Source organism: Pleurodeles waltl, chromosome 11, assembly GCF_031143425.1.
Source record: "Pleurodeles waltl isolate 20211129_DDA chromosome 11, aPleWal1.hap1.20221129, whole genome shotgun sequence".
NCBI lineage: Eukaryota > Metazoa > Chordata > Amphibia > Caudata > Salamandridae > Pleurodeles > Pleurodeles waltl.
Genome location: NC_090450.1, coordinates 52,637,693 through 52,663,286, shown reverse-complemented (window position 1 = coordinate 52,663,286; position 25,594 = coordinate 52,637,693). Strand labels below are relative to the sequence as shown.

At 40.9% G+C, this 25,594-nt stretch overlaps 1 protein-coding gene across 2 annotated transcripts in view; it reads right to left on the bottom strand.

Moving 5' to 3' along the window:
* The window catches only part of FNDC3B (fibronectin type III domain containing 3B), a 474,093-nt gene that overhangs the window by 79,258 nt on the left and 369,241 nt on the right, over window positions 1-25,594 (bottom strand). For both annotated transcript variants that reach the window (XM_069213040.1, XM_069213041.1), the window contains 6 exons: window positions 20,434-20,572; window positions 17,244-17,315; window positions 12,562-12,680; window positions 11,688-11,793; window positions 9,088-9,260; window positions 4,551-4,664 (listed from right to left, as the gene is read on the bottom strand). In XM_069213040.1, the coding sequence (XP_069069141.1) occupies window positions 4,551-4,664; window positions 9,088-9,260; window positions 11,688-11,793; window positions 12,562-12,680; window positions 17,244-17,315; window positions 20,434-20,572 (723 nt within the window). The remainder of the gene's footprint in view (window positions 1-4,550; window positions 4,665-9,087; window positions 9,261-11,687; window positions 11,794-12,561; window positions 12,681-17,243; window positions 17,316-20,433; window positions 20,573-25,594) is intronic.

Genomic DNA, 25,594 nt, shown 5'->3' with positions numbered 1-25,594 from the left:
ACCATTTCAGTGCATCCTTGGTTCCTGGACCTCCTGTACTTCAGTAATTAGCCTTTCTCCAAGTCCCTACTGCCATTTTCGTCTTTCTTAGTTCTGGTTTCCAGTGTGCTACCTTTTAATCAACGCTGCCTACATTTGTCGTTTCACAGCGCAAATTGTGGCTTCCACCCTGCCAAGTGTCACTTATGTTTTCCCTTTTTTTCCTGTTCTGCATTAGTTCCCTCTCTGCTGCGGCTCTGGATTTAGTTCTCCACCCTTGCTGTGACCACCATACCTTGCATATTCTTAACGGATCGCCTAGTTTCATGGGCACAGCTGACAACCGTGGTAATGTTTCTCACCCAATGTGAGTGTCATCTTTAGTCTAACTTTTACAAAATCAGCCTAGGTTTCAGCTCCACAAACCCTGCCTTTGCATGTTGCCCTGAAGGATATTTGCTGACAGATTCTCTCACAGCATTTCTGAGTGAAGAATTTACAGAGCTTCAGTTTTACAATGTAGAGTGTCTGGCCCGGTCGGGGTGTTATTCTCAAAGCTGAATTGCTTCTTGAGCACCTCACTGTCAGCTTTGACTTACTCCCTGTGCAGAGCCTTAATGTGGACTCTGTGATCTTGGGAAGCTCTGTTACCAATACTCTCTTCACTTTCTCTACCCTACTACCTGTCCTTGCCAGACAATTCAGTGTTTTTATAAGTTGCGGAGAAAACTCATGCCTGCACTGAAGAGGAGCAGATGTACTTGAATGAGAAAAATTCAATGCTTTTACTTAAGACATAAATCACACAAATAAAATTAAGTAAGGCTATTCATATAATTTTGGGGAAATTTAACACAATTCATTTTCAAGGATGCTATAAAAAAAGAGTATAGTTACTATTCCTTTTAAAAAGAGTTGTAATTGATGCCCATAGCAAAATCTCAGGCGCTTCTATGCAGTGTCCATATCTCAGTGTGAGTCTCACACAGACGTTCGACTCTGATCATGCTTTTGCAGTTTGCGACAGAACAGGGGAAGGCATGATAGGCTGAAAGGGCAGAATGCTGAGAGGTATGCTAGTGAAAACAAGGCTGCGTACATGGGCGAGGATCCGTGCCTGCTCCATCAAGGGCAAATAAAAATAGAGCAAAAAAGAACTCCTTTCATTAAAATGTACACATCTGCAAAATTCCATAGGTGGTTCCTAAAATTCAGAGACAGTCCATCAAATCAGTGTCTAAGGTTGGCTTATCCCACGCCATTAATTAAAGAGGAATGAACAAAAGCTTCTTTCTACATGTGAAGTGTTTATGTACTGAATGTGTTTATGCGCTGGGTATAGAAGTGATAAAGCTATGCAGACAGCTGTGCAGTCAAGCCAGACATAAAAGGATCACAGCAGCAAAGCTAATAATGCAGAGACTGCTGCTGAAATACTAACACACAATGCACAGCAAACAACTTCACTATGCACTACTTTAGGAACTGGTCTATTTTTTAAATCCAACACCCACTGGTGTGAGGTGATGTTTCTTTTGTGTTTTGCTGAGGTGATGGCGGGCCATGAGGGAAAGAAATTGCATAGGCGCACCACGGCCGCTTTTGTATAGTTGGGGCGAAGAAGACAAGTCAGGATTTGGTGGTGGTTGCATCTCCTTTTGCAGAACCACCTTTACCACCGCCTCTAGAGTGGTTACCCGCTGTAAAACAGTCTAAAATAACCCCTGGGAGAGGGCTGTTGTCTGTAGGGGCAAGGGTAGGACATGGAGACTTCAGGCAAGGTGGTTTCGAGTCTCCATGAAAGGGTGTGCAGCAAAAGGGAGCAAGTGTCTGAAGCTTACCCATCACCTTAGCTGTCTCCGTATCTTTCTTGATCTTTTCTAACGTTTGGTCCACTTGTGGGCCAAAGAGATTCTAGCCATCAAAGGGCATATTAAACAGGTTCTGCTGAACCTCCAGATTGAGGCCAGTGCTACTGAGTCAGGTGTGTCTACATATAAGGATACTGGAATGAACCCCTTTGTAGTGGTGTCTGTAGCATCCAAGGCACAGCAGATAGAAGTGTTCGATATCTGCTTGTCCTCAGACACTATTTCCTAAACCCCACTTTCGGTGCTCCTCTGGAAGGCATTGGAGGAGATCCTCCATCTCCATCTCATTCCTCTTGGGTTCTATATGAAGATCAGCCTTATTAAATAAGGCGGCTGAAAAATGAGCTCCTAATAAGATGTGGAATCATCCAGAGGGGAGGTATAGGCAGGGCACAGGTCAGGGTCTGTGTCCCCTGGAAGGCCTGGGTCATAGGATTTTGACAGGTTAACCTGCGGCATGGTATCAAATGTATCAACCCCTCCTCGATGACCAACAGTGTCAGTGTGCGGAGAGCCCTGAGGTGTGATGGCAAGGGGTACCCTGGGGAGCAGGCGGGAAGTGGAAACCTGACGAACCGGGTGAGGGCATGGTTGTGGATGTAGTAAGGGGCTAGTAACCTTTTCCACTTTCTTTTGCTTCTTTGTTGGAATCAGTATACCCAAGGTTTCCTTGAAGGAAAGCTCACGTTTTGAGGGGGAAACACAGCAGATTCCAAAGGGCGGGCAAAGATCCGGCCCATATGGGGATGAATGACCAAGTGTCTAATCCTTGTGTCAGTCTTGTCCTGTAGTCTATGGAGAATTGGTTCAACTGAGCTAGCACCAATGTCTGTATTGCGGGTCGATGCTCTGATGCTTCGGCTCTGAGGGTGGGTTTGGGTTTGGGTTTGGTACCAAGGTAGATGTGTCAGTGCAGAGGCTCGGCTCAGTGCTGGCATCAGTTAAACCAGTGCCAAAGCAACTGGTCTCTGAGGCTTCTTCATGAGGACAATATCGGAATGGTGCCCGTTCGATCACCGTCAAGGCATGGTGGAGAGACACAACCCAGAGACAGGAGTAGGCACCGAAGGGTGAGGCACAAGAGGTGCCACAATCAACCCGAACCCCATTTGAGTGTAGTAGACCAAGACGGTAAAGGACAATACAGATGGAGGGGAGGAAACTGAGTGAACTGAAAAGGAGCGCTGCAACGGTGTCGACCTGGAGCACACAAAGGAACCAATGGCAGAATGAAAACAATCTAACAATGGAGCTGATGACCTTGCACATTAACAGCAAGAGGAGGAATCACCCAACCTCATGACTCTAAACAACAACATGAACACATCTGGGCTCTACACTAGAAGCAGGAGTACACGCAGCATGTGTATCAACAGCGACAGATGCCTCAAACATACTTTTTAGGGTAATGCAGAACAATAGTGTTTCCCATTTGATGGAACGTCTTTCAAGATATCTGGGCTCAAAAGAACCTATGAGACTGAAGTGAACTTGCTGTTGTGTTGGACTTTCATAAAAACCATTCACATAAACATGAAATATGTCTCCTTCCTCCCTTCCTAAGCATGTTTTATTACATAAATGTTGTCCACTGACGTTTTATGACCCTAGTAATATGTCACACCTCTCAAGGTAGGGAATATTAAACACTTTATGAGTCTGCATTACACTCTCTTTCTGACTGCCTAAATAGGCAAGATTTATTATACTATTTGATATTCTAAATCTTTTAGATGTATGGAAATATTATCAGTATCCCTAAATATGTAAAGCTGTCTGCTTTACACGTAAGCTAATTTACACATAAAGCTATGTTTGCGGTAGAGAAAAAAGGACTCATTTTATAAAAATGGATGAGATTTAATTAATATAGCTTTGTGTTAAGGAATATGTAGAATACAGCATGCCATCCACCCTTTATTATGTGATCTAACATTTACGTTAAAAAAACTAAGCCTATCACGAAATACTTAGTTTTGATGGCATGTCAAAAGATAGAGAACACAATATAAGATGTCCAAGGCTCGTCTTAATGAGACAGTCAAAGTCTTCTTTGATGAAGTTTCATAAAATATGTTTAAATTAGTTGACATGAACCTAGTATGGTAAAATTATCTCTTCAATTCGTTTTTATCAAAAACAATACACATAAGCAACATAATTTAACTTTCCTTCTTGGGTTATAGTTTCTAGCCATTTATGATCTTATAGCTTACTAACATCTGCATTCGTTTCTGCATTTTATTAAATAAACAAATCAACTCTTGACACGTTCTGCAATGATGAACTGAACCCTCCTACTCACCAAATGGGCGTTAATAAATGGATAATTGACACTGCTCCTTCATTTTAAAATCTTGACAGATATCCAAGACAGCATAATGACTGACTGAATTCGAGCTACTTTTGCAATGAACCCAGTCATCACTTGGAAACACAGATAACTGTTAAAATGTTTTTTTTCCACAATTTATCATGTCAAACTCTCAGGAGACCAGCAACACGTGGAAGTGAAGGTGAGGCAGATGACGAGCACTAACGCCAACGCTGCAAAAACGCAACAATTGGAAAGCAATTGAAAGCACATAATGAATACACAGTGGGCGAAAACACTCATGCTTTCTTTGCCATGGTTATAGAAAGCAATTTTATTTGAATTCAAATAATGCAGTTCCACTACTCAAAATGTGTCATCCTTACCTCCCAAGTTACACGTATGCATGTAGTGGAAAGTACAGTCAACAGAGGTGCTCGGCATGGCCCAGGAGGGCCGGCTGCTGTTGTGATTTCTGCTGCCTCAGAATAGGGACCGTACTGTAAACCAAAAAAGAAAAAATAGAGTCGAGTAGAAACTGCACATTGACTGACTACTGTGGTTTTCCTTACGTTTTAACGTCAAAAGGTGGTATAAAAGATGTGCCCAATGCCCTCTATTGTCAAAATGCAAAGGTAAATGTGCAGTTCTAAAGGAAAAGCAATTTAATATTTTTTAAGACAGAGAAGAAGGGCTCTACATACTGGAAGTTGACTTAGAAGCACCAAGAATTCAAATGTGGTGTATGAATTTAAGACTATGTGAAACCTTCAAGCTGTATTGGTGGTGCTTCTAGTTAAGTGGACATCAAAAATGTTTGACCTGAAATAACAGTACGCCAACTCATCGTCCCCCAAGTGGCATTAGAAAATAACATGTCCATGACCAAGAACCTGCATCTCACAATAGTGTAATCCTTGAGGCAAACTGCTTGCCAATCCTGAAATTATATCATAAAAAATATGATCTGCTTTAGCAAAGTGGTACTATTACTTGCAAGAAAAGATAGTATGCACCTTTTTCATGTCAATGCATTCAGAATAAACAAGTGTAATACAAATAAATAGGTATGTATATTCAATGTAGTGGTTCGGTGATTGTTAATATGCAAACATATATATTTTTTAATAATCGAGGCTTTGCAGCATGTTCACAATTATGTCTTTTCACCTCAAAAATATAAAAAAGTTCCTTTAATCAGAGACCTACACTAACAATTTGATAAATTTCAGGGAAATGCATGAGGCTCTGTGAATCATCTGTGAATGCTAAAAACACAATTTAATTTCTGGCTCAGTCAAAGTGACCAGGCGTAAAACTAGTTATAAAGCTAGAGGCAGTGGCTGTCTCCTGGGTTTCAAGATTTCTTTCAGTATTTGACAATTTAGTTGCAGATCTGGGCAGCTGACATAGGATAAAACATTTCACAGATTTGGTTTCCGGAATTGCTGCAAGTGTATAAGAAACTTCCCTTCAATGAATGCGTCCAATTACATACTACTTCAGTCTTGTAAATTACATCTTTTTGCTGACAATATCATTTCCCTACACCATCACTTTATCTCTATCTTATTACCTTTCCATAATGCTCATATTTCATATTTTTGGGTGAACATGCCAATCACGAAAAAGGATATGTAATTGCATTTGCCTCTTGTGCAATGCTCTCAAGATGTATTATTACTGTATATATAGGAAATGTTGTAAAACAGGATTTTTAAAATATAGAAAACGATCAATTATTATTATTTAGAAACGCCTGCACATCCTTTGCAGTTAACAAAAAATCTGAGCTCCATATAAACAGAAAGATACAGCTGACATCACTTAGATAGCATTATAAATTCTCATGTAAGTGGAAAGAAGTTTTTACGTTTTAGAACAGATCAAGGAATTTCAGATTGAGGTCACTGGTGGGTGGCATGCAGGAGTTACTCTGAGAAACTAGATTAACTGTTGTAAATGTGTAATGGGTAAATGTTTCCATATTTTCAGATTGCAACCAAATCCCTCTGGTAGATAAAAAGGAAATGAGAATCTGAAAAGATGGAACTTGGTGAAAGATGGGGCAAATAAAGACTGTAGATAAGAAAACATACAGAGAGGTATGTTTTAGGTTTAAATATGAGTTATTATGTGCATATAAGATTGATATCACTGGGCCAGAATTTAATCATTTATGGATGAAGTGAATCTAAGTTCAGCCGTCATTACAGGACTCAGGACTTGGTCCCCGAGTCCTGAAAAGTAAAAAATAGAAAGGTACAGGGAGCAGGGTAGGGATACCAAAACCCCAGTCAACACAGTTGGGGCGAGGGGGAGGGGCCCAAAGCGACTCCCTTGGGCCATAGTTTAAATAGATAAAAAAGGTTTTTGGAGATCCCGTGGGTGTCTTGTGGGAGCCAGAGGAAGTCTCAGCGGCTTGCTTGCGATACACACGCAGGAGTAAAGAACTATGCCAAAAAAGGGGTTTGGGGTTAGTGTCTGCATGGTTTCCAGTGGCCAATAACTCGCCATGCACTGCCTGAAGGCTGTTGATGGCTGGGGGATTGGCTGCCCATGGGCGGTTGAACGCAGCACCTGGCCACAGATGTGGGGTTGGCTTTATGTATAGTGATAAAATATTACTATATGTTAAAAACCTCCATAAATTCACCGAAACAACGAAAGAATGAAGTGAATTTATAGTGATGTGAATATTTCAGTGGTAATGTAACGTTTTAAACTAAAACAAACACCGAAATTCACAACCTATAGATATCTCAAGTAACCATAGCTCGCATCCTCACCACTTGGAGGCTAAAAAAAAGAATACTATTAATCATGGACTGGACTGCGCTTCTGTGGGTGACGGATGGGTATATTTGGCTGCTTATGTCCTACTGGCTCGGTACTCCCTGTAGGTATGTCTGCAAGGCTGATGGGTGGGATACAGCCTTCCTCCTCGCTGCTATGTCAATTATTGATGAGAAAAGAGGGAGGACTTAAGTCTCTTTTTTGCAAAGCATGTCCCAGTCCCTTCCTGCATTAGCTGTGCAGATAAAAACAAGTCCATTTTCCTACAGTGTGCCTTTCACTCCAAGCTCGAACTGGGCACAAGCAGTTTACTGTTAGGGAAGTACAGGTAGAACATAGTGCACCACAGAAAACTCATGGAAAGGCCCACGCGCTGTGACCGGGACTAATTCGGAATTAGAGGAAAGTGCTGTGTTTTCTTAGGTACACCAAAGTCAGGTTTCACATAAAACATTTACCATTTCATTGATTGTGATCAGTTTTTATTTAACACCTGCCAATTAGCATCACCGATGTGCCCGCCAGTCCCCTCCAATGCTGTTTTCCCTACGTCCCTTAAGCTTGCCATCTCTGATGGTATCTACCCTCACCGGCAGCAGTGTGTGGCTCCACTGGCATCTTCACCCCAAGCATTCATCTGAGCCGTGCTAGTCTACCTGGCCCAACAACAATAAAGGTACAGCTGTATGTTACCTCCTGTCACCCTGGTCCCCAGTGGCATGGCCGAGCAGTATGCCTCCCCGGAGCAGTTTCTCAATGCAACACTGGCTTTCTGGAAGCTATTCCCCTGCAGGACACTTTGCTCCACAGCATCTGGAACCTAATGGCATTAGTCACCACTGCAGCAACTCTGTGGCTCCTTCCACATCCTGGGCCACCCATCAGGACCCTTGGCCCGTGGCATCAGGGCCACAGCAGTATGTGTCTCAGACTGGGACAGACATATCAAAGATCTCCCCCAAATGTGGGTGGGAGCATGGAACTGTTGGAATAGTAAGAGCCCTCTCTTGTCCTGATTCCTATTGAGCAGATCAGACACCCGCCTGGGGAACCACTTCCAAGAAAGGTGTTGCCAGAGAATATTAGGGTGATGAGGTGAAGAAAGTGATGACAGAAGAGATAAGGTGATGCAGTTGAGAGATAAAAGAGGGCAATGATAGGTAACGATGATGGTGAAGACTGTGGAAGGTGATGGCATAGGAGGGTGGGTCAGTCACAGTTGGGAGATGACAGCGGATAGGATGATTGGGGTTGATGGATCATGAGGGTTGGGTAGTGTCAGGGGGGTGATGATGGAGGTGAGGATGAGGCAAGTCTGGTGGCAGAAAAGGCTGTTGACTGTAGGGTTATGGGGGAGTAAGGTGATAGAATGGTAAGATAAAGGCAAAGAAGTGTGAGACAGAAAAGGGGAATGAGAGGTTAGAGTGACAAGGAGTATGTTGATGGCAAAGAAGGGTGATGACCGAGGAGGATGATGCTGATGGAGGGGTGGGGACAAAATGGCAGAGAAAGGGGAGGAGTGATTTGAGATGAAGGCTATATCAGAGGAGGGTGTTGACAGATGGGTTCCTCACAGACGGCAGCGATGATGAGGGGGGTGGTGGTTGTGATGGGATTGGATGGTGATGACATGGAAGTATTAAAGCAGGATAGGTTAATGGCAGCAGATGGTGACGTTTTGGGGTTTTTTAACGATCTTAAACCAACAAATCAGCAACTAAAACGATGCAAAATTGCAGCAAAAATGCCAGACCTTTTTGTTGCAAAACTTCAATTTTTCGGGCACAATATCCTGGGCAGTGTGCCTTAGGCCACCTTAAGTGCAAGCGGAGTATAGCCCTAAATCCATTAAGTGTAGACCCTCTATACCCATGTAGATGTCGAGCTAATTGCTACTGGGAAAAGTTCTGACCCCCAAATGGAAATGCTAAATAGCTATACATCGAGTTTTTCTTGTGTTACAGGAGTGGGGTTAAACTCAATGAAATGGCGCTTTATATAGCTGACACAAATACACACAGGTTTGGAACCGTTACTGTTGCATTTGAAAATTGAATAAACATTTATTTATGAAATAATACACTTTGGCATGCTGGATTTCTAAACTTTAATTAAAGAAACTCTTACCCCTCCATCGTTCAAAGCTCTCACTCTGAACCGATAGGTCGTCCCAGGGAGAAGGTTACCAACTGTGCATTCCAGCTCAGACCCCCGGTAAACCTCCATAGAACTTTCATGCGAATCACTCATTTCTACGTTGTACTCCTGTACCTGGCAACCACTAACTAAAACTGGAGCATCTGGAAAAACGGATGTTTTATTATAGATTTGAAACATGATGACAACAAAATGCATTTCATATGCTTCTGTGCATTTGCTTGTGAACTCAGATTTAAAGAGTGATACTAGCTTTCACATAGAGAAATGAAAAGCATGCAATCCCTTTGCAATACAATTTAAAGCCCCAATAGTCTAGTGTAGATAAATGTCAATGGCACTAAAATTCAATTTGAAGTTTAGAGATTAGATCCAAAGTCATAGAGAGGTCTCTCTAAGCTAAAGCTTATGATCACCTGATCTGAGACATAAAATGGATAGAAGCAAAACCATTGCATATTGGTAACATAATTAACCATTTTAAAGTGGAAGAAACCATAGCCCAGTGTACCAGTTTTTTTAAACATAAAATCCACACATCTGTCCCATTCAGAAAGACGCATCACAGTGGAAGCCGAAATGCGTCACAGATTAATATTCGGTAAAGACAGAGAAAACTGAGGCTTGCCAGAGTATGCAATATAATGTAAAGGCCTATACAATGGTCCAAAGGTGCTGTGACCCAGCCTGTAGGGTGCAAAGGACATCGGGGGGTGGGGGGGCGGGAATTACTATGAAATTTCTCTGCCACACACTTCGAAAATGTTTTCATAATTCAATAGACATTGCTGACTGCTGAATGTGCCACAGAAACTCCAAACCCCTGACGCCCATCACATAAACTTAGTGGCCCACAAAGTTTCTTCCTGACTCAGACTACATTATTACACATTGTGGAGAACAGTGTGGATTTCACTTCAGAAATGGAAAGAAAAAAAGAAATAAAACTAAATTTCATTCGACCAATATGAAAGGTGTTCACTTAAATTTTCATATTTATTTAATATTTGCAGTATATATAAAATGAACATCCGGAAAAAAGGCAAAATATAATTTCGAAAACAGTTGAGGGGGAAAGTATTATAGGGAAAAACACAACAGTCGTTACCACTTCCAGGCTGATGCTTACTATATCAAAATTCATAGTAATTAAAAAGAAATCACACCTTACATAGGGACCCCTTAACCTTTTAGAAATCAGAAGCATTGATCCTGTGCTGAATTTATAAAAGGGTAAGTGCGAGGGCCGATCATTTTTATCCGAAGGCCCGCTGCCGGAGCTTCTGAATGTCGGGGTCTCCGAATGCAAAGGTTGCCTAGCCTCAATTCCACTTCCTGCCTCTTTCTTCTACACCGCACACTCCCTGCCCTTTTATCTCACTCTTGCAGGATCTTTTTCATTCCTGTTTTCTTTCTTTCTCACTGTTTTCCCAATTTTCCCTTTCTCCTTCTTTACATCTTCTGCCTTCCTCTCTCATGTTCTGGGCCAAAGCCTAATGAGGGCAAAATAAGTGCTCATCTCCAAAATAAACACTGAATGGATCATAAATGATATTTTATAAGTTTTGAAGTCCAAGAGACAAGGATGATTATTCCCATCTATAATGACACTTATCCCTGCCCAGTGCAGGTAGACACATCAGAGATTTTAGTAGGTATCTATCCAGGAGACAACACTCTAGGTCTGCCGTCACTAATTTACTAAACGTCCAGGCTTTTGGCTCATCACTTCTCTCTGTGCCTCGTGCACTATATTATTCAATTTGCAGAACAGTCAAGCAGTAGACTAGTCGAATTATTCAGCTCTCTATTAAAAAAAAACCTGACACTTAAACCTATCTGATCTCTCAAAAATCAGTGTACACCTCTCCTTTAATCGGGGGCCTCTTGAATTATTTGTCATTGGAGGACCAAATTATCTGGCAAGGTTGACTACATTATGCAGCAAGAGAAGGCTAATCAAGCAATGTTATGTGCCACAATTTGAAGCAGTGTGACTTCACTTCTTTGACATTTGACACATGTAAGCATTGCATGGGCATATGTTTCAAGTATTAACATCAGTTTAACACCTCAATCCAACAATCCGCAACTGGAAGGTGACCTGCCTCAGCCTAACAAAAGGCATGCCACTGTGAGGCACCACACATGGTACATTTTAGTAACTTTTGATGCGTTTGTCCTAAAACGTTTTTTAAATAAAATCTGCCAACTATATGTGGACGAAGTATGTCGCAAATTCATAATTATTTGAAAAATGCTGTGGCCACAGAAACTGATAATTCCAGTGGCACGCCTGTAATGCCCTAGCTACTGCAAAAACACCACAAAAAAAATTGCCTGCTACCAAAGAACCATATTCTTCAAATGTCGCAAGAACAGCATGAAACCTTGAGCTAGGGCGTATTTCTGCCGTTTCACAGAATGCTATCTGGTGCAGTGCTGCATCCCAGGCAACACAAGATCCAATACAATGTCAGGCTTTGCAGAAAGGTTTTAGACGGATACTGCACTGCATAAAGCTAAAAAAGAGTTTGTAGAGCATGATATGTTAGTGTTTTAATACTTACCCCACTGCAGCTCTACTTCTTTGTGTTTTGGTTTCCCCAACACTCGTGGCTGCGGACACTGACCTGGAGCGACACTTAAGGTGGTGATTGGCTGACTTTCGGAACACTACAGAGGAAATGAATCTATTAAGGGGTGGCATGATGTGCAAGCAATATTGTTGGTTATAACACAGATTATAATAGTTCAATTGGAGCGCCTCTTAAATAGGTCAATCCTTGTCAAAGAATCCACACTTTTATGGGATTTTGCACCACTCCACCCCTCCCCCAGTCCAAGGCCACCCACGGGGCCACTGAGACAGAGCTAAAAGTTGGGCATTTAATGTACCTGCATGTCCACTGAGCCACATGGGCGCATAAAGGACTGCGAGCGCAGCCAAAACACACCTATTTGTCAACAGATCCTCTCCTTTGAAGAGGGAAAGCAGTACACTACAACCCACAGACTAAGGAGGCCTAGGCCATCCCTGTCAGAGAGTGCAAAGATAAGGCCAGTACACTTTGAAGGAAAGTACTGGCCCTGTCAGTACTGCAAGTGATTAACCAATCAGAGTAGGGAGGTTGTTAATATTGTAATATGCTTTGGTGTTATCAATAAACCCATCTTATTGACGATCATTTAAAGATACCTTGAACTTCAAGACCCTGTTGTATGTTTGTGCATGTATATCTGTGCGTGGAGATGTGTGCATGTGTATGTGTAGAGTAATCTATGTCAAACAGCAAAGCATTCTTCCACATATGTTTAAAATATCAATAAAACTCTTCCAAGAATTATCACATCTTCTATAAATTTACTGTGTCCGGTTTCTAATGTCAGAGGATGGTATGTAACCAGCTATTACTTAAGAAAAGTGTTTAAAAAAAGTCCTACCTGACTGTGTCCACCTGTGCTGATACAGCACACCCGCAGCATGTACAAAGTGCCCGGCTTCAAGTCGTTACAGGTATGCTCCGTTGCAGATCCGCTGTACGCCACGCTCCACTGGCTTGCTAAGTAAGTAAAAAATACATATAGGCTTGCTTATTTTCCATTGGACAGTAAATAGGGGAAATTCAATATACAGTTAATGCACCAATCAGTGTTAACTTTTTTGACAGGGAACATGCTCTGTCCACCACATTATCCAATTTAAATCTGATCCTGAACAAATCAGCTTTGTTCCGGTGTCCAGGTTACTAATTGGCTTAATGGAGGAGCCGCCCCTTAAAGCTAAACAGGCTTTAATTCAAGACACCTTAGGCATGGTTCATTGTGCGAACAAGCAGAAGTGAATCTGCAAAAGACACAACTTTTGTAGAGGGGAGAGAGGCAGGCCACAGGAAGTTGAGTGGGAGCAGAAAGATCTAGTCCGGCATGTTCACCTCAAAACTTCATAGCTTATGATAACAACACAACATCACAAATGAACTCACACGGCTAAGGTTACTGATGAAATGACCTATGCCACCATGCGTCAAAGAAAACTCAACAAGTTAATCACTCTATGCTGAAATCGAAATGCTGCCTTCTGGGTTGATTATGGAAGAACAGAGGTCGATCTTTAATTTTTCATAGGTCAAAATGTATATTGATTTATGTGTTAGGAGTGACAGATAGTAATTACACGGATAAAATCAGTAAGTTTGTGGTAGCAAGCACACTTTATAAAAACAACAATTAAATAGGTATTAAAAAGCATTACATACAAGGACATCTTCCACTTTAAAAATGTGCACAAATAATGCTTTGAAATGTTTAAAAAAAAATACCAGGAAAAACCGAAGGCAAAGTATTCAAGGGTCACAATACCATGACCAGAATACCAGGGGACAAAAAATCAAACAGGTAAGTGCATGGAGGGATGTATGTATTTACTTTGAAGACGTAGATATACATATCACTAAAGTATTATGTTACATGTGGAGTTTAGGAATTCTATACAAACGTATATTTCAATATTTTGTCCCGTGATATTCTGGTCACAATATTATGGCCTTTCAATATTCTGCCTTCGATATTCCTAGTCCTTCCACATTCCTACACCCAGCAAACAACACCCCTCTGCATCAAGTGCAGCACCTTTTTCGACAAAGGACTTTAACCCCTCTAGTCAAATATCATCAAACCTGACTAGACAACTCTGGTCACTAAAAATCACCCTCCATAAATTTCAAGATTCTAGTGGTACACAACGAGTGGAAAAAGCTTTGCGTACTTGGCTATACACTCTTGGCGCGATAGAGCTATCCAAGATGAGCATGATTTAATTTTCACAACAAAGTGTTCAAGCCATTGCATCTTCCTACAATCACATTGGCAAGGGTCTACACCCTTTTGCAGAGGCTCTGTCTTGTGCCAATATTTTTTTCTTTAAAGATGAGGTATCCATGGCTCATGCATACTGCCCTCTCTAGCTAAAGAAAGTATTGGTGAACGGAATCGATTCATGTTTATTTTTAATGTGGTGGGTATAATGATGGTAACCACCATGCATGTTCTGAATGGCCATTGAACATCACCATCTGTGCATGTACCATTAGTATTACCCTCACTGTTATAGTTTTGCATGTACCAAAGATGTGTGCAAGATGGATGTTGGTTGCTGTTCATCGGGAACCCCGATGAACTGCAACCCCCAACCCTCATGTGTTTCCCTACAGTATCCTTCATCTTCCAGCCAGTCTCATAAGGCTTCTGGAGAATGCGCCCATCCAATGTCAACAGGCACCAGAGCAGATGTATTCTTCGCACAGGCAAGGGCCCACTTCACCGAAACCTCTTTGAGGGACATTTTACCCTAATCAAGGTGGCAGAAATTACAAACCTGGGAGACAAACTCACAACGACTGTCAGTGGGCACCTGCCCACCTGCCAAGCACTGCAAACTAGATTAAGCTCATGTTTTTAAAAAGCATGCAGAGAAGACTCCTCCTCACTTAACAGCTGTCATTTGAAAGCCCCAGAACTTGAATCATAATTCTGCCCACACACACATTAAGAGTAAGAAATGTATGCTGCTGCAGTACTGCTTAGATCTGTTTTTATACAAAATAAAAAACAATAATGTGTTTGAACTCTGCTAACATAACTAACAAGGAACCAATGCTATTCTTCTTATGTGAAAGAATGTACCTGACAGACATTTCAAGGGAAATTACGTGTTCCATTCTTACAAATGGTTTAAATCCATGACAAGTAAATGAAGACATGCAATGTTCCAGGCTAAAATTAAACACACAACAATTCTTTGAAGTCTATATTTTTTAAACAAGCCTTTATCAATGCAAACCAAACTCATTTAAATGATAGTAGATATGGGGAGTGTTAACAGATAAGCAAAGTAGGGGTGAGTCTGGTGTAGCTGCATGTTCGGCGATGCAATGGGTCTAAAAGTCCATCCCGCCATTAATGTGCAACTTATATTCTGGGCTGTAGTCTGCTATGAAGATCCATCACTTGCCAACAAGACACACCACACAAAAATATTCAAGTATACACATCTGATGGCATCATCAAAAAAAAATCACAAACACGTACAGCACACTACAAAAAACACAAAAAAATCCAACAAAGCTGAGACAGAAGTGCTATGCAACCGTACAATGGCAGATTTTAAGATATGCGAGTACGAAAAACATGACATCAAACACACAGCAGAATCAGCTAATAAATGATGGACTTCAAAAGAGCATAGCACAAACAATGATGTGGAAAACAAATATGGATCAGGAGAGTAAAATATACGTGGAAAGATCATCTTGGTCACCAAAACAGAAAACAAGCATTGGCAAAGCCAATGGGGCTTAATACAATGGAGCTACTGGCTTTATCAAAGGCTTTTAACCATTATGTACAGGTATGCGGCTGCTGTGCAGCATCGCACAAAGTAAAGAAAAGCGCTGTGTCTCGGCCAGCCCTGGATGTGTCATGGACGTATTTTTTTTTTTTTTATTTCTGGCATACAGGAAAAAATACGGAAGGAGGGCGAATGTGGGTCCAGCAATTACAATGAGGGGCTTGGTGCGGGGGGGGAGGTGGGATGAAGCACTATAGCACCACCAATGAAGTTATTGTGGAATAGAAGGTTTGCAGCCACATGGAAGGATGGTGATTTCGGGGCAACATGGACAAAGGGGGGGGGGGTGGAAAGGAAGGGCTGGGACCAAGCAAATGGACAATGAGTGGGAGAAGCTCAAGTTAACACACAACAGAGGGTGGGGGCAAGCAACAACAGGGACAATAATAGAAGGGGGAAGGCAGCTGGGGGAAACAATAACAGTGACAACAACGGAGAAAGGGCAGGTAGATGGGATCAAGCATCTAAGGGAGGGAAGAACACGGACGGGGAGAATTAAACGAGGAAGCCAGGTGAAAAAGACTCACTCTGATAGAGGGCTCAACCACAAAGTAAAAGGCAGTGCCTAAAAAAATTAACCATGGATGACCACAAGTAAAATGTCTGTGCTTCATGGACAGACAAACACACAAAGAAAAAGGAAGTATACAGCACCCGACAAAAAAAACAAGCGACAGAGAGACAATGAAGCGGACTGACAGTAAACAATGGCTGGCTTCTAAGCAAAACAACATAAAAGCATAAGCTGACTAGGAGAGTCTTAAAAACGAGGATATAATCAATAGGATGTAGCATTTGTTGACAATGGATATTTAGTGAGGAACAAAATGCAGTGAAACAAAGATCAGTCAAGAGGAGACTGACAAAATACCTTGAGAAGGAATGCTGTCAGCATTTCCTTTACACCCATGAATGAAAATCGCTGAAGTGAAAAACGGAAAACCATGCTTTTCTCAAAGTTTGTATATCCAAAAATAGGGCAATTAGACAGAAATGTATTTCTATTGCTGCACTTAATGAGAAGCAGGGAAGTAACTAGCTTAAGAGAACCCAAGAGGCACTAATAATTAAAAAAAAAAGAAATTCAAATAATATGTTAAAAGTAGTTGAAGAATGAAAGAAACACAAAACATTTGTGGAGTAAAAGCATAAAAAAATCAATTTTATACTGAGTAGTTTTGTAAAAAAAAATGTACACAGAGTAGGAAGAGAAATCACAAAGCAACCAACATAACTAATGAACTGAGGGAAAGAAACTTGGCAAGATGAGGGAAAACCACAATGAGTAAAGGATAACAACTATACTTTGAGAAACAAATCAAACAGTGATGGAGACCTTACTCAGAAAATCACAAATCTAAGTATGGATAACCAGTTTATTTATTTTTTCAATTATTCCATACGATGTACTAGACTACGCCTGATTAAATCATGTAACAAAAGGTAAGGGCCAGGAGATTTTCAAGAGCCTGTTTCAAATGCATAAAAATATGTAAACAAAGAAAAAAATCGGAACATTTTACATAGGACATTATGGAGCATATCAGTGAAGAGATGGAGCATTAAAACTCAAAAATGAGTGTAAATGTACCTGAAATATGCTATTTAGTGAAAGAAATTGAGGATAGGTAGACGTTGGATGGCAAAACATTTGAGAGAAATGGGAATATGTTGATATAAAACAAAATACCAATCAATGTTGAAGAAAATTATTTACCATCAGAGTTTCCTTCTGCAATCTCCAGTAGGTATTTCAGGATTTCTGAACCCCCGTTATCCCCAGGAGGTTCTTAAAGGCAAATGAGATAAAATATTTAAGAAAAGGACAAAGCTTCAACTTACAGCCTAGTACATCAAAACAAAAACTGAACAACATGCCCATTGTGGACATCATCGGTGTTCATATAATGTGGATAAAAAGTGCGACAAAACAGAAGTAAAACATGGTAGACATTTTCAGAGCTTTCCCAGAAACACAATTCAGTCAATACATTTATTACTGGGAGAGCACCGGTGATAGAATATCTGAAACACTAATGCACTTTTTAGATTAAAAGCTTCTTGACATATACGCTTGCTTCAGTGACTATTGTGCATTTAACAAAGTCTCATGAGCTCATAATGAATTGCTAATGCAGACATCCCTCTTTTCCAGGTAAAGTTGATTGAGCCTTTTTAAAAGAAACAAGCATTTCTCAATAACCAGAAAGATTTGGTTTGATTAGAGAACATTTGTCAATGGATGACATCCTCGTGTCTAATGTTTTAAATATTTGAGCCTTTTTAAAAGAAACAAGCATTTCTCAATAACCAGAAAGATTTGGTTTGATTAGAGAACATTTGTCAATGGATGACATCCTCGTGTCTAATGTTTTAAATATTTGAGCCTTTTTAAAAGAAACAAGCATTTCTCAATAACCAGAAAGATTTGGTTTGATTAGAGAACATTTGTCAATGGATGACATCCTCGTGTCTAATGTTTTAAACATTCTAAATAAAAAGCTGCTTATTGTCTAGAGATAAGAAGGATTTGAACATGGAAGCACAACACTGTTTTGTACAGCACTAATGGTTTATATTCTTAACTTAAGAGTGCACCTCCTCATTTGAGATGCTTACCTCATTTGGAACTACTAATACAAAACTGGTTAATACTATCTAGCTTAGGACCATGGGCAGCTGTAGGGCAAAGCCTTCAAAGTGTTTTCTTTTTTTACAGGGAGTAGCATTTTTATGTACGACAAACACTTTCTCCCATCTTAATTTTCAGACCAGGGTAAATTGTAAGAAGTGAACTGGAATAATGACAAAAAGTAAGAGCTAGCCTCACCCTACACTGGTGAGCAACGTACCACATACTATCAAGTGTCACTGCACTACGGGTACACTACATGTGCAGCATGGGCTAGACTAGCTGTCATCTGGTAAAGTACTCATATCTTAATGTTGAGTCTGGAAAATTAAACCACAATCAATGAAACATGTAGAAAGGGATCTGGAATTGATTTCCAAATGTTAGTTTGTGTATAAACAACATCACGTTTTGAATTTCTACAATGAACTATAACTCGGGGCAAAGGTTCGCTCCTCTGACTTGCTAAGGGATGACCCAAGTGGACTTGTGTTATTGGAAAAAGGCAGAGTGAAAGAAAGGCAAATTTGTTCACTTTTTAAGTGCACCCCAAGTGGTAGTTTCCATTTTGGGGTTTGAAAACACGTGTCGGCTGTACCAGTGCTTAATTTGTAAATAAAGAGGTTCCAGTGCTCAAAGCCCTTCTCTTAAACACAACGCTGCTGTAATTAAAGCTGCCAGCACTGAATACTGAGGCAGCGTAATCCTGAAGCCATCTCGGGCCTCTTCAGTCCATTTACGGCCACCCTTGCCCCTTCAGCTCATCCTGCAACTTTCTACTTTCTCCCTTTATGACCTTTTTTAGCTTTTCCTTCTTCCGTCTTTCTCATATGTGTCTTTTGCTCGCAGCAATTGCTTGAGGCTGAAGAATAAGCCCCAGCCCTCACAAATAAGTGCCGGTGCTCAGCACCGGAAACAAGCACAAATTAAGCACTGGGCTGTACTAATATTGATGAAGTACACTAAGAATGGCTGTACCAATATTGGAAGAATACACTATGCATACTGAAATGCGTTGTGGATAGTCCATCTAATTTTCAATTTGTTTATTTCTTATTATGCCAGTAATGATTTTCATGATATAAATAAACATATGCATATTAACTTTAAAGCAACCGCATAGCATTCATACCATAAGTATGGATGGGCTGTCTGTAATTAGTGTGCTCACACACAATGATATGCTGGGTATGGGGGGGGGGGGCTCAGTAGAATAATGCCTCTACCACAGGGATCTGTGCTTGAGTCACAGGTTCAATTCCACATATCTATCCTGTTCTCGGTAGACAGAAGATCAGATAACCACAGAACACTTCTAGCACATCCACAGCTGGATGACTAAAGAAGCCTTTGCATGAAATGCAATATAAGAGGCAATAACAAGAGCAACTTTCTCAAGTTACATGGCAAGGTCCTCATTGTATGAGAGAAGGCTGTAAATTTGGACACCATATGTGCCAAGTGGCTATCCTTCATTTCACAGATAAATGCAGTGGGCATTAATGTTAACATGCAGTTGAACATTCCGACACTTCTAAAATCAGACAACTGGCATGAATGGGCATATTTGCTGCTCTTTTTAACACAGTGTATGTCAGGGTGCCAAAAACGCATGCCCACAAGTGTCAGATGCTGCAAAATAAAGTAGGAGTGCCGGGGGTCCACCTGTGTTTTAGCAGAGGGTCACAAGCTGTACCTAAGAATTTTAAATGAATAAATACATCCATCACAAAAAAATTACATCTCCTATATCTTTCTCAAAATACTTCTGGGTGAATGAACACACAAAGAGATGTTAAGGTGCAAAAAAATACTCGTGGTGTTTTTGTACGATATCTGAGTGGTACTAGTTTTTAACCAGTGCCAGGCCTAGCCATTTTACTTGCTGAGAACATGTACCAAACTTTACTAGGCTATTTTAGGGATACATTCAAATTATTGACACACTTTCTAGAAGATCCCTTATGAGATTCCTTGTGATCAAATTAGGAGAACTTTAAAATTTGTCATTTTAATCTTGAAACTCCAACTATTCTGATGCTTCTCTAGGCACGCCTAGCAACAAACAAACGAGAGGCATAAATTTCAGGGAGCTTCAGATATCATAATGCTAGATCTTCTACATCCAACACAATATCTATTTTCTACACAAACCAAACATTTTCTTTAATCCAAGCATGTCCCAGTCTGGATCACGATGAAAGGAATTCAAGACAGGAGGAGGCAAACACTCAGAGGATGTTAAGTTATGCTTAAGTGAATATCACAGGCTTACCCCACTTCACACTGAAACAATGAGCTGTGATTGGCCCATTAACCGTGGGTGTAGACGGAGGTCCCGGCCTATCCGGGCTTGTTGTGCAGACTAAAATTTCACTAGGGTTGCTTTTCCCTTCCACATTGGAAGCAGACAGCTGAAAAAAAATAAAAAAAGGTGATGTTAGCATAACTTAGTAAATGGCCTTAAACCTGAAAATGAGCAGAACTCTCTCTGTCAGTGGTGTAGGTTTATTAAAACAGGCAGCAAAATGTGACATCAGCACCGTATGACTAGAATATTGACTTGAGGGACAGCCAATAAGACGTCTTGGAGTTCCTCATAAGCTGGTTGCAACATGTAGCGTAAGTCCTCAGTTGCAGGACTAACAACTGAAATACGAAGATGGGGCATTAATGTGCCAGTAGAGTATTCACTGCTCAGCGACGAGTGCACACAAACGTCAGCAGCCAAACTCCTACCCCACATCAATGACCTCATCTCCCTTCAACTAGTCTGCCAATGAAATTCCTGTAGAATAATATTCAAATTTTTCCAGGAACACAGCCATGGGTAGGTCCCATGCGGCGGACTGCCTTTCGTCAATGACTATGCTTTCCTCATGGCTCATGTTTACCTATGGAGCCGAATCCTCAATGAAGGACGGTACCCTTACATTAGACTAGAATGACGTGCAGCCTCTTTGTAGTAAGTGACTGAAGTTTAATGTGACGATCAGTTTGTGACACATTGAGTTCTTGTGTTTTAACCATTAGGAGAAGTGTTCAGTTGAGTTTTTTTGGTCCTGATGAAGTGTCAATGGATCCATATGGACCGTTCAGACACGAAACATGTTGACCCTGTCTTCAGGGGCACAAAATAGTTCCTTATCCCCTGCCGTAATTTGTATTATGAGAGTGTTTGAGCATTATCTCATTCCCTACTCTCATCTCTAGGTTTTTATTGCTTTGGCCATTACCCTTTCCTGATCATTGAAGTTTGGTGTCCTGTTCAGGTTTTGAGCCAATTTTAATTCTTTCTCCCTCTTCTACTCTCTGTAGTGCCTGTGGGTGGGCATTGACCTTTCTACGTTGGTTTCATCACGGCACAGTACTACTGAGAAAAGATCTCCGGCAAAGTGCCCCCTTACAGGGGTGCCCGTCAGACATTGCAGCGCCGGTCTGACGAGGCGCTTGCCCGATGATGAAGCATGACATCCAAATGGGTGTGTGAGGGCACTTGCTTCTAGCATAAGGGTTGCCCTGTGTTCTTATTTTTCTTTCTGGAACAGTGTATTTTGTATTTCTAATCAATATTCAAATCACTAGAGCAGACAAAGTGATCAATGAAACATTCAATGAATTCATAAACTCTAAACTAAACAAATACCACCCTACTTTTGGTCTGCAATCGGCACCCTACATCTGGTCACTGCCCTACACATTCTGCCCTACACAATACGCGGCAGATCCACATTCAAATTTCAAGCCTCATGGTGCAACAAGGATCTCCCAAACCACGTCTGCACCAAGACTATTTACTCAGTAGTTGCAAAACTAAAAAAAAAGCACAGCATTTTTTTTCGAACTCCCACCCAAAATATATAGGATTCAAAGAGAAAGACTCACACAAAATGCAACTTTCCCTCTCCGAGCACCTCTTGCCGAACTATGCCCACACGTGGATTCAAAGATTCTACTCTAATCTGGCGGCTGGCAGCTTTGACATGGATAGCAACAAAATGCATTGCTGATAAGCTGCTACAAACCACTGCAGCTCACTCTCAAGAAATAAGACTTGTAGGGGAAACAACTCATCTCAAGTAAGCGGTGTAATGTACCTGGGACCAGTATACAAACCCACTTCTAAATAACGCTTTCTCACAAAAAAGTTCTAGCAAAACCCAGCACCGACTAGTTGCACATACTCAAAACCTCACAGAACAAACATCATGCCAAGGTATATACAGACTGAACTGTGACATCATCCATCAACCTCAAAGGCAAAAGCACCTAATATAAGAGACAATACCGAAGAAACCAGAAACATATGTTGACAAAAGAAACACGAAGCCACCACCGTATGGATGTCAATGTGCTTACCCTTCAACAGCTTGATTACTGATTATGGTGATTAGCTACTCTACAAAACCACCAGACACATCTTCTCACAAGTTAAACAAAATGCAACTCTTGGGGATACTGACTTTATACCATAGCATCCAACGTTGAGGGTACAATAGGACACACTTCAAGCACGAACAAAAGACGTCAACAAGAGAAACGCCTTAAAGCAGCAAACCTAACAGTCTACACCAAGCATATCAACATCACACCCTCACACTTAACTCCTGAGTCACACATGAGATTTCCTTTCTCCCTAAACAACATTAAATGTCAAAGCAAAGTTATAGCCACCGAGTGTTTCTCTGATCCATTCAGACACAAATACACTCACTTTAAAATAACACACACACAATACAGGGAGTGCAGAATTATTAGGCAAATGAGTATTTTGACCACATCATCCTCTTTATGCATGTTGTCTTACTCCAAGCTGTATAGGCTCGAAAGCCTACTACAAATTAAGCATATTAGGTGATGTGCATCTCTGTAATGAGAAGGGGTGTGGTCTAATGACATCAACACCCTATATCAGGTGTGCATAATTATTAGGCAACTTCCTTTCCTTTGGCAAAATGGGTCAAAAGAAGGACTTGACAGGCTCAGAAAAGTCAAAAATAGTGAGAATTCTTGCAGAGGGATGCAGCACTCTTAAAATTGCAAAGCTTCTGAAGCGTGATCATCGAACAATCAAGCGTTTCATTCAAAATAGTCAACAGGGTCGCAAGAAGCGTGTGGAAAAACCAAGGCGCAAAATAACTGCCCATGAACTGAGAAAAGTCAAGCGTGCAGCTGCCACGATGCCACTTGCCACCAGTTTGGCCATATTTCAGAGCTGCAACATCACTGGAGTGCCCAAAAGCACAAGGTGTGCAATACTCAGAGACATGGCCAAGGTAAGAAAGGCTGAAAGACGACCACCACTGAACAAGACACACAAGCTGAAACGTAAAGACTGGGCCAAGAAATATCTCAAGACTGATTTTTCTAAGGTTTTATGGACTAATGAAATGAGAGTGAGTCTTGATGGGCCAGATGGATGGGCCCGTGGCTGGATTGGTAAAGGGCAGAGAGCTCCAGTCCGACTCAGACGCCAGCAAGGTGGAGGTGGAGTACTGGTTTGGGCTGGTATCATCAAAGATGAGCTTGTGGGGCCTTTTCGGGTTGAGGATGGAGTCAAGCTCAACTCCCAGTCCTACTGCCAGTTCCTGGAAGACACCTTCTTCAAGCAGTGGTACAGGAAGAAGTCTGCATCCTTCAAGAAAAACATGATTTTCATGCAGGACAATGCTCCATCACACGCGTCCAAGTACTCCACAGCGTGGCTGGCAAGAAAGGGTATAAAAGAAGGAAATCTAATGACATGGCCTCCTTGTTCACCTGATCTGAACCCCATTGAGAACCTGTGGTCCATCATCAAATGTGAGATTTACAAGGAGGGAAAACAGTACACCTCTCTGAACAGTGTCTGGGAGGCTGTGGTTGCTGCTGCACGCAATGTTGATGGTGAACAGATCAAAACACTGACAGAATCCATGGATGGCAGGCTTTTGAGTGTCCTTGCAAAGAAAGGTGGCTATATTGGTCACTGATTTGTTTTTGTTTTGTTTTTGAATGTCAGAAATGTATATTTGTGAATGTTGAGATGTTATATTGGTTTCACTGGTAATAATAAATAATTGAAATGGGTATATTTTTTTTTTTGTTAAGTTGCCTAATAATTATGCACAGTAATAGTCACCTGCACACACAGATATCCCCCTAACATAGCTAAAACTAAAAACAAACTGAAAACTACTTCCAAAAATATTCAGCTTTGATATTAATGAGTTTTTTGGGTTCATTGAGAACATGGTTGTTGTTCAATAATAAAATTAATCCTCAAAAATACAACTTGCCTAATAATTCTGCACTCCCTGTATGCAAGCTAACAAGTTAGAAGGGCACTCAACATTCATCAAGCAAATTCATTAAGATTCGTCATCCAACAGGCAAAACACACATAGGCAAAGTACACCCCTGACATGCACTAACACCCGTCAATAGCATTCCGGACACAAACTGCCACAACCATGTGGAAAACAAATTACGTAGAGCCTGAAACGTCACTAGGCTACATATGCCGAGCATCGTTGAAAGGCTGGATGCTTTAAAATGTACCACTGTTGATATTTACATAGAAACACCTTTACAGAAGCGTATTTATATCACCAACACTGGCGTTTCTACAATACTATGTCAAATCGGCCATCATTAGTTTTCTGAATTATTTTGTGGGAACACGGAGAAAATTACTCGAAAACATGAAAAAAGGCAAAATAACAAACAGGAGGCTTTAATATGGCCAATCGTCCATCCACGTTTAAGCCGTGTCGAGAAGTTGTATGTTTTTTCCCAATAAAGCAGGCTATCTTCTGTTACATTGAAGTGCCATCTGCTGGAGAAATTCTGAAACTACACATTATTCACGGTGATGTTCTGTTATAAAAGTCAGTTCACTAAACACTAACATACTGAATGAAGATGAGTCCGATCCAGGTACAACTGGTCCTTAAAATAATCTTGAAAGTTCGGATGAAAACACTGACTGAATTACTGTAGATAAAGTGTATACATATATACATATATATTTTCTGTACAAGATAACGGACAGTAGGTGGCCGTCTTAAACTTATATTTCTATTTGAGGGTTAACAGTTTCAATGTTAAAATTCAGGGAAAAACATCAGTCTGCAACAGCGTTTCCGGAAAAAATATGTTTTAATCCAGGGAGAACACTGGCCATGGATTTAATCAGCATCACGTGCTTCTTGCCATCACTCTGTGGTGCACCTTATTACGTTTTGGATCATAATTAGAATTAATGCAACTACTAAGAAATGTATTGTAACTGGGTCTGGGTGAAATTTAAATTACGCTGTCGGAATTCGCGCTATTTAAGGACTTTCGTATTATGTTTGTTACGGGAGATTCCCATAATTGTGCCCTTACGCCATTTTGAGTAATTATATGAAATTCGTGGTAAAATTTTACAGTAAGGACACAGGAACAAGATA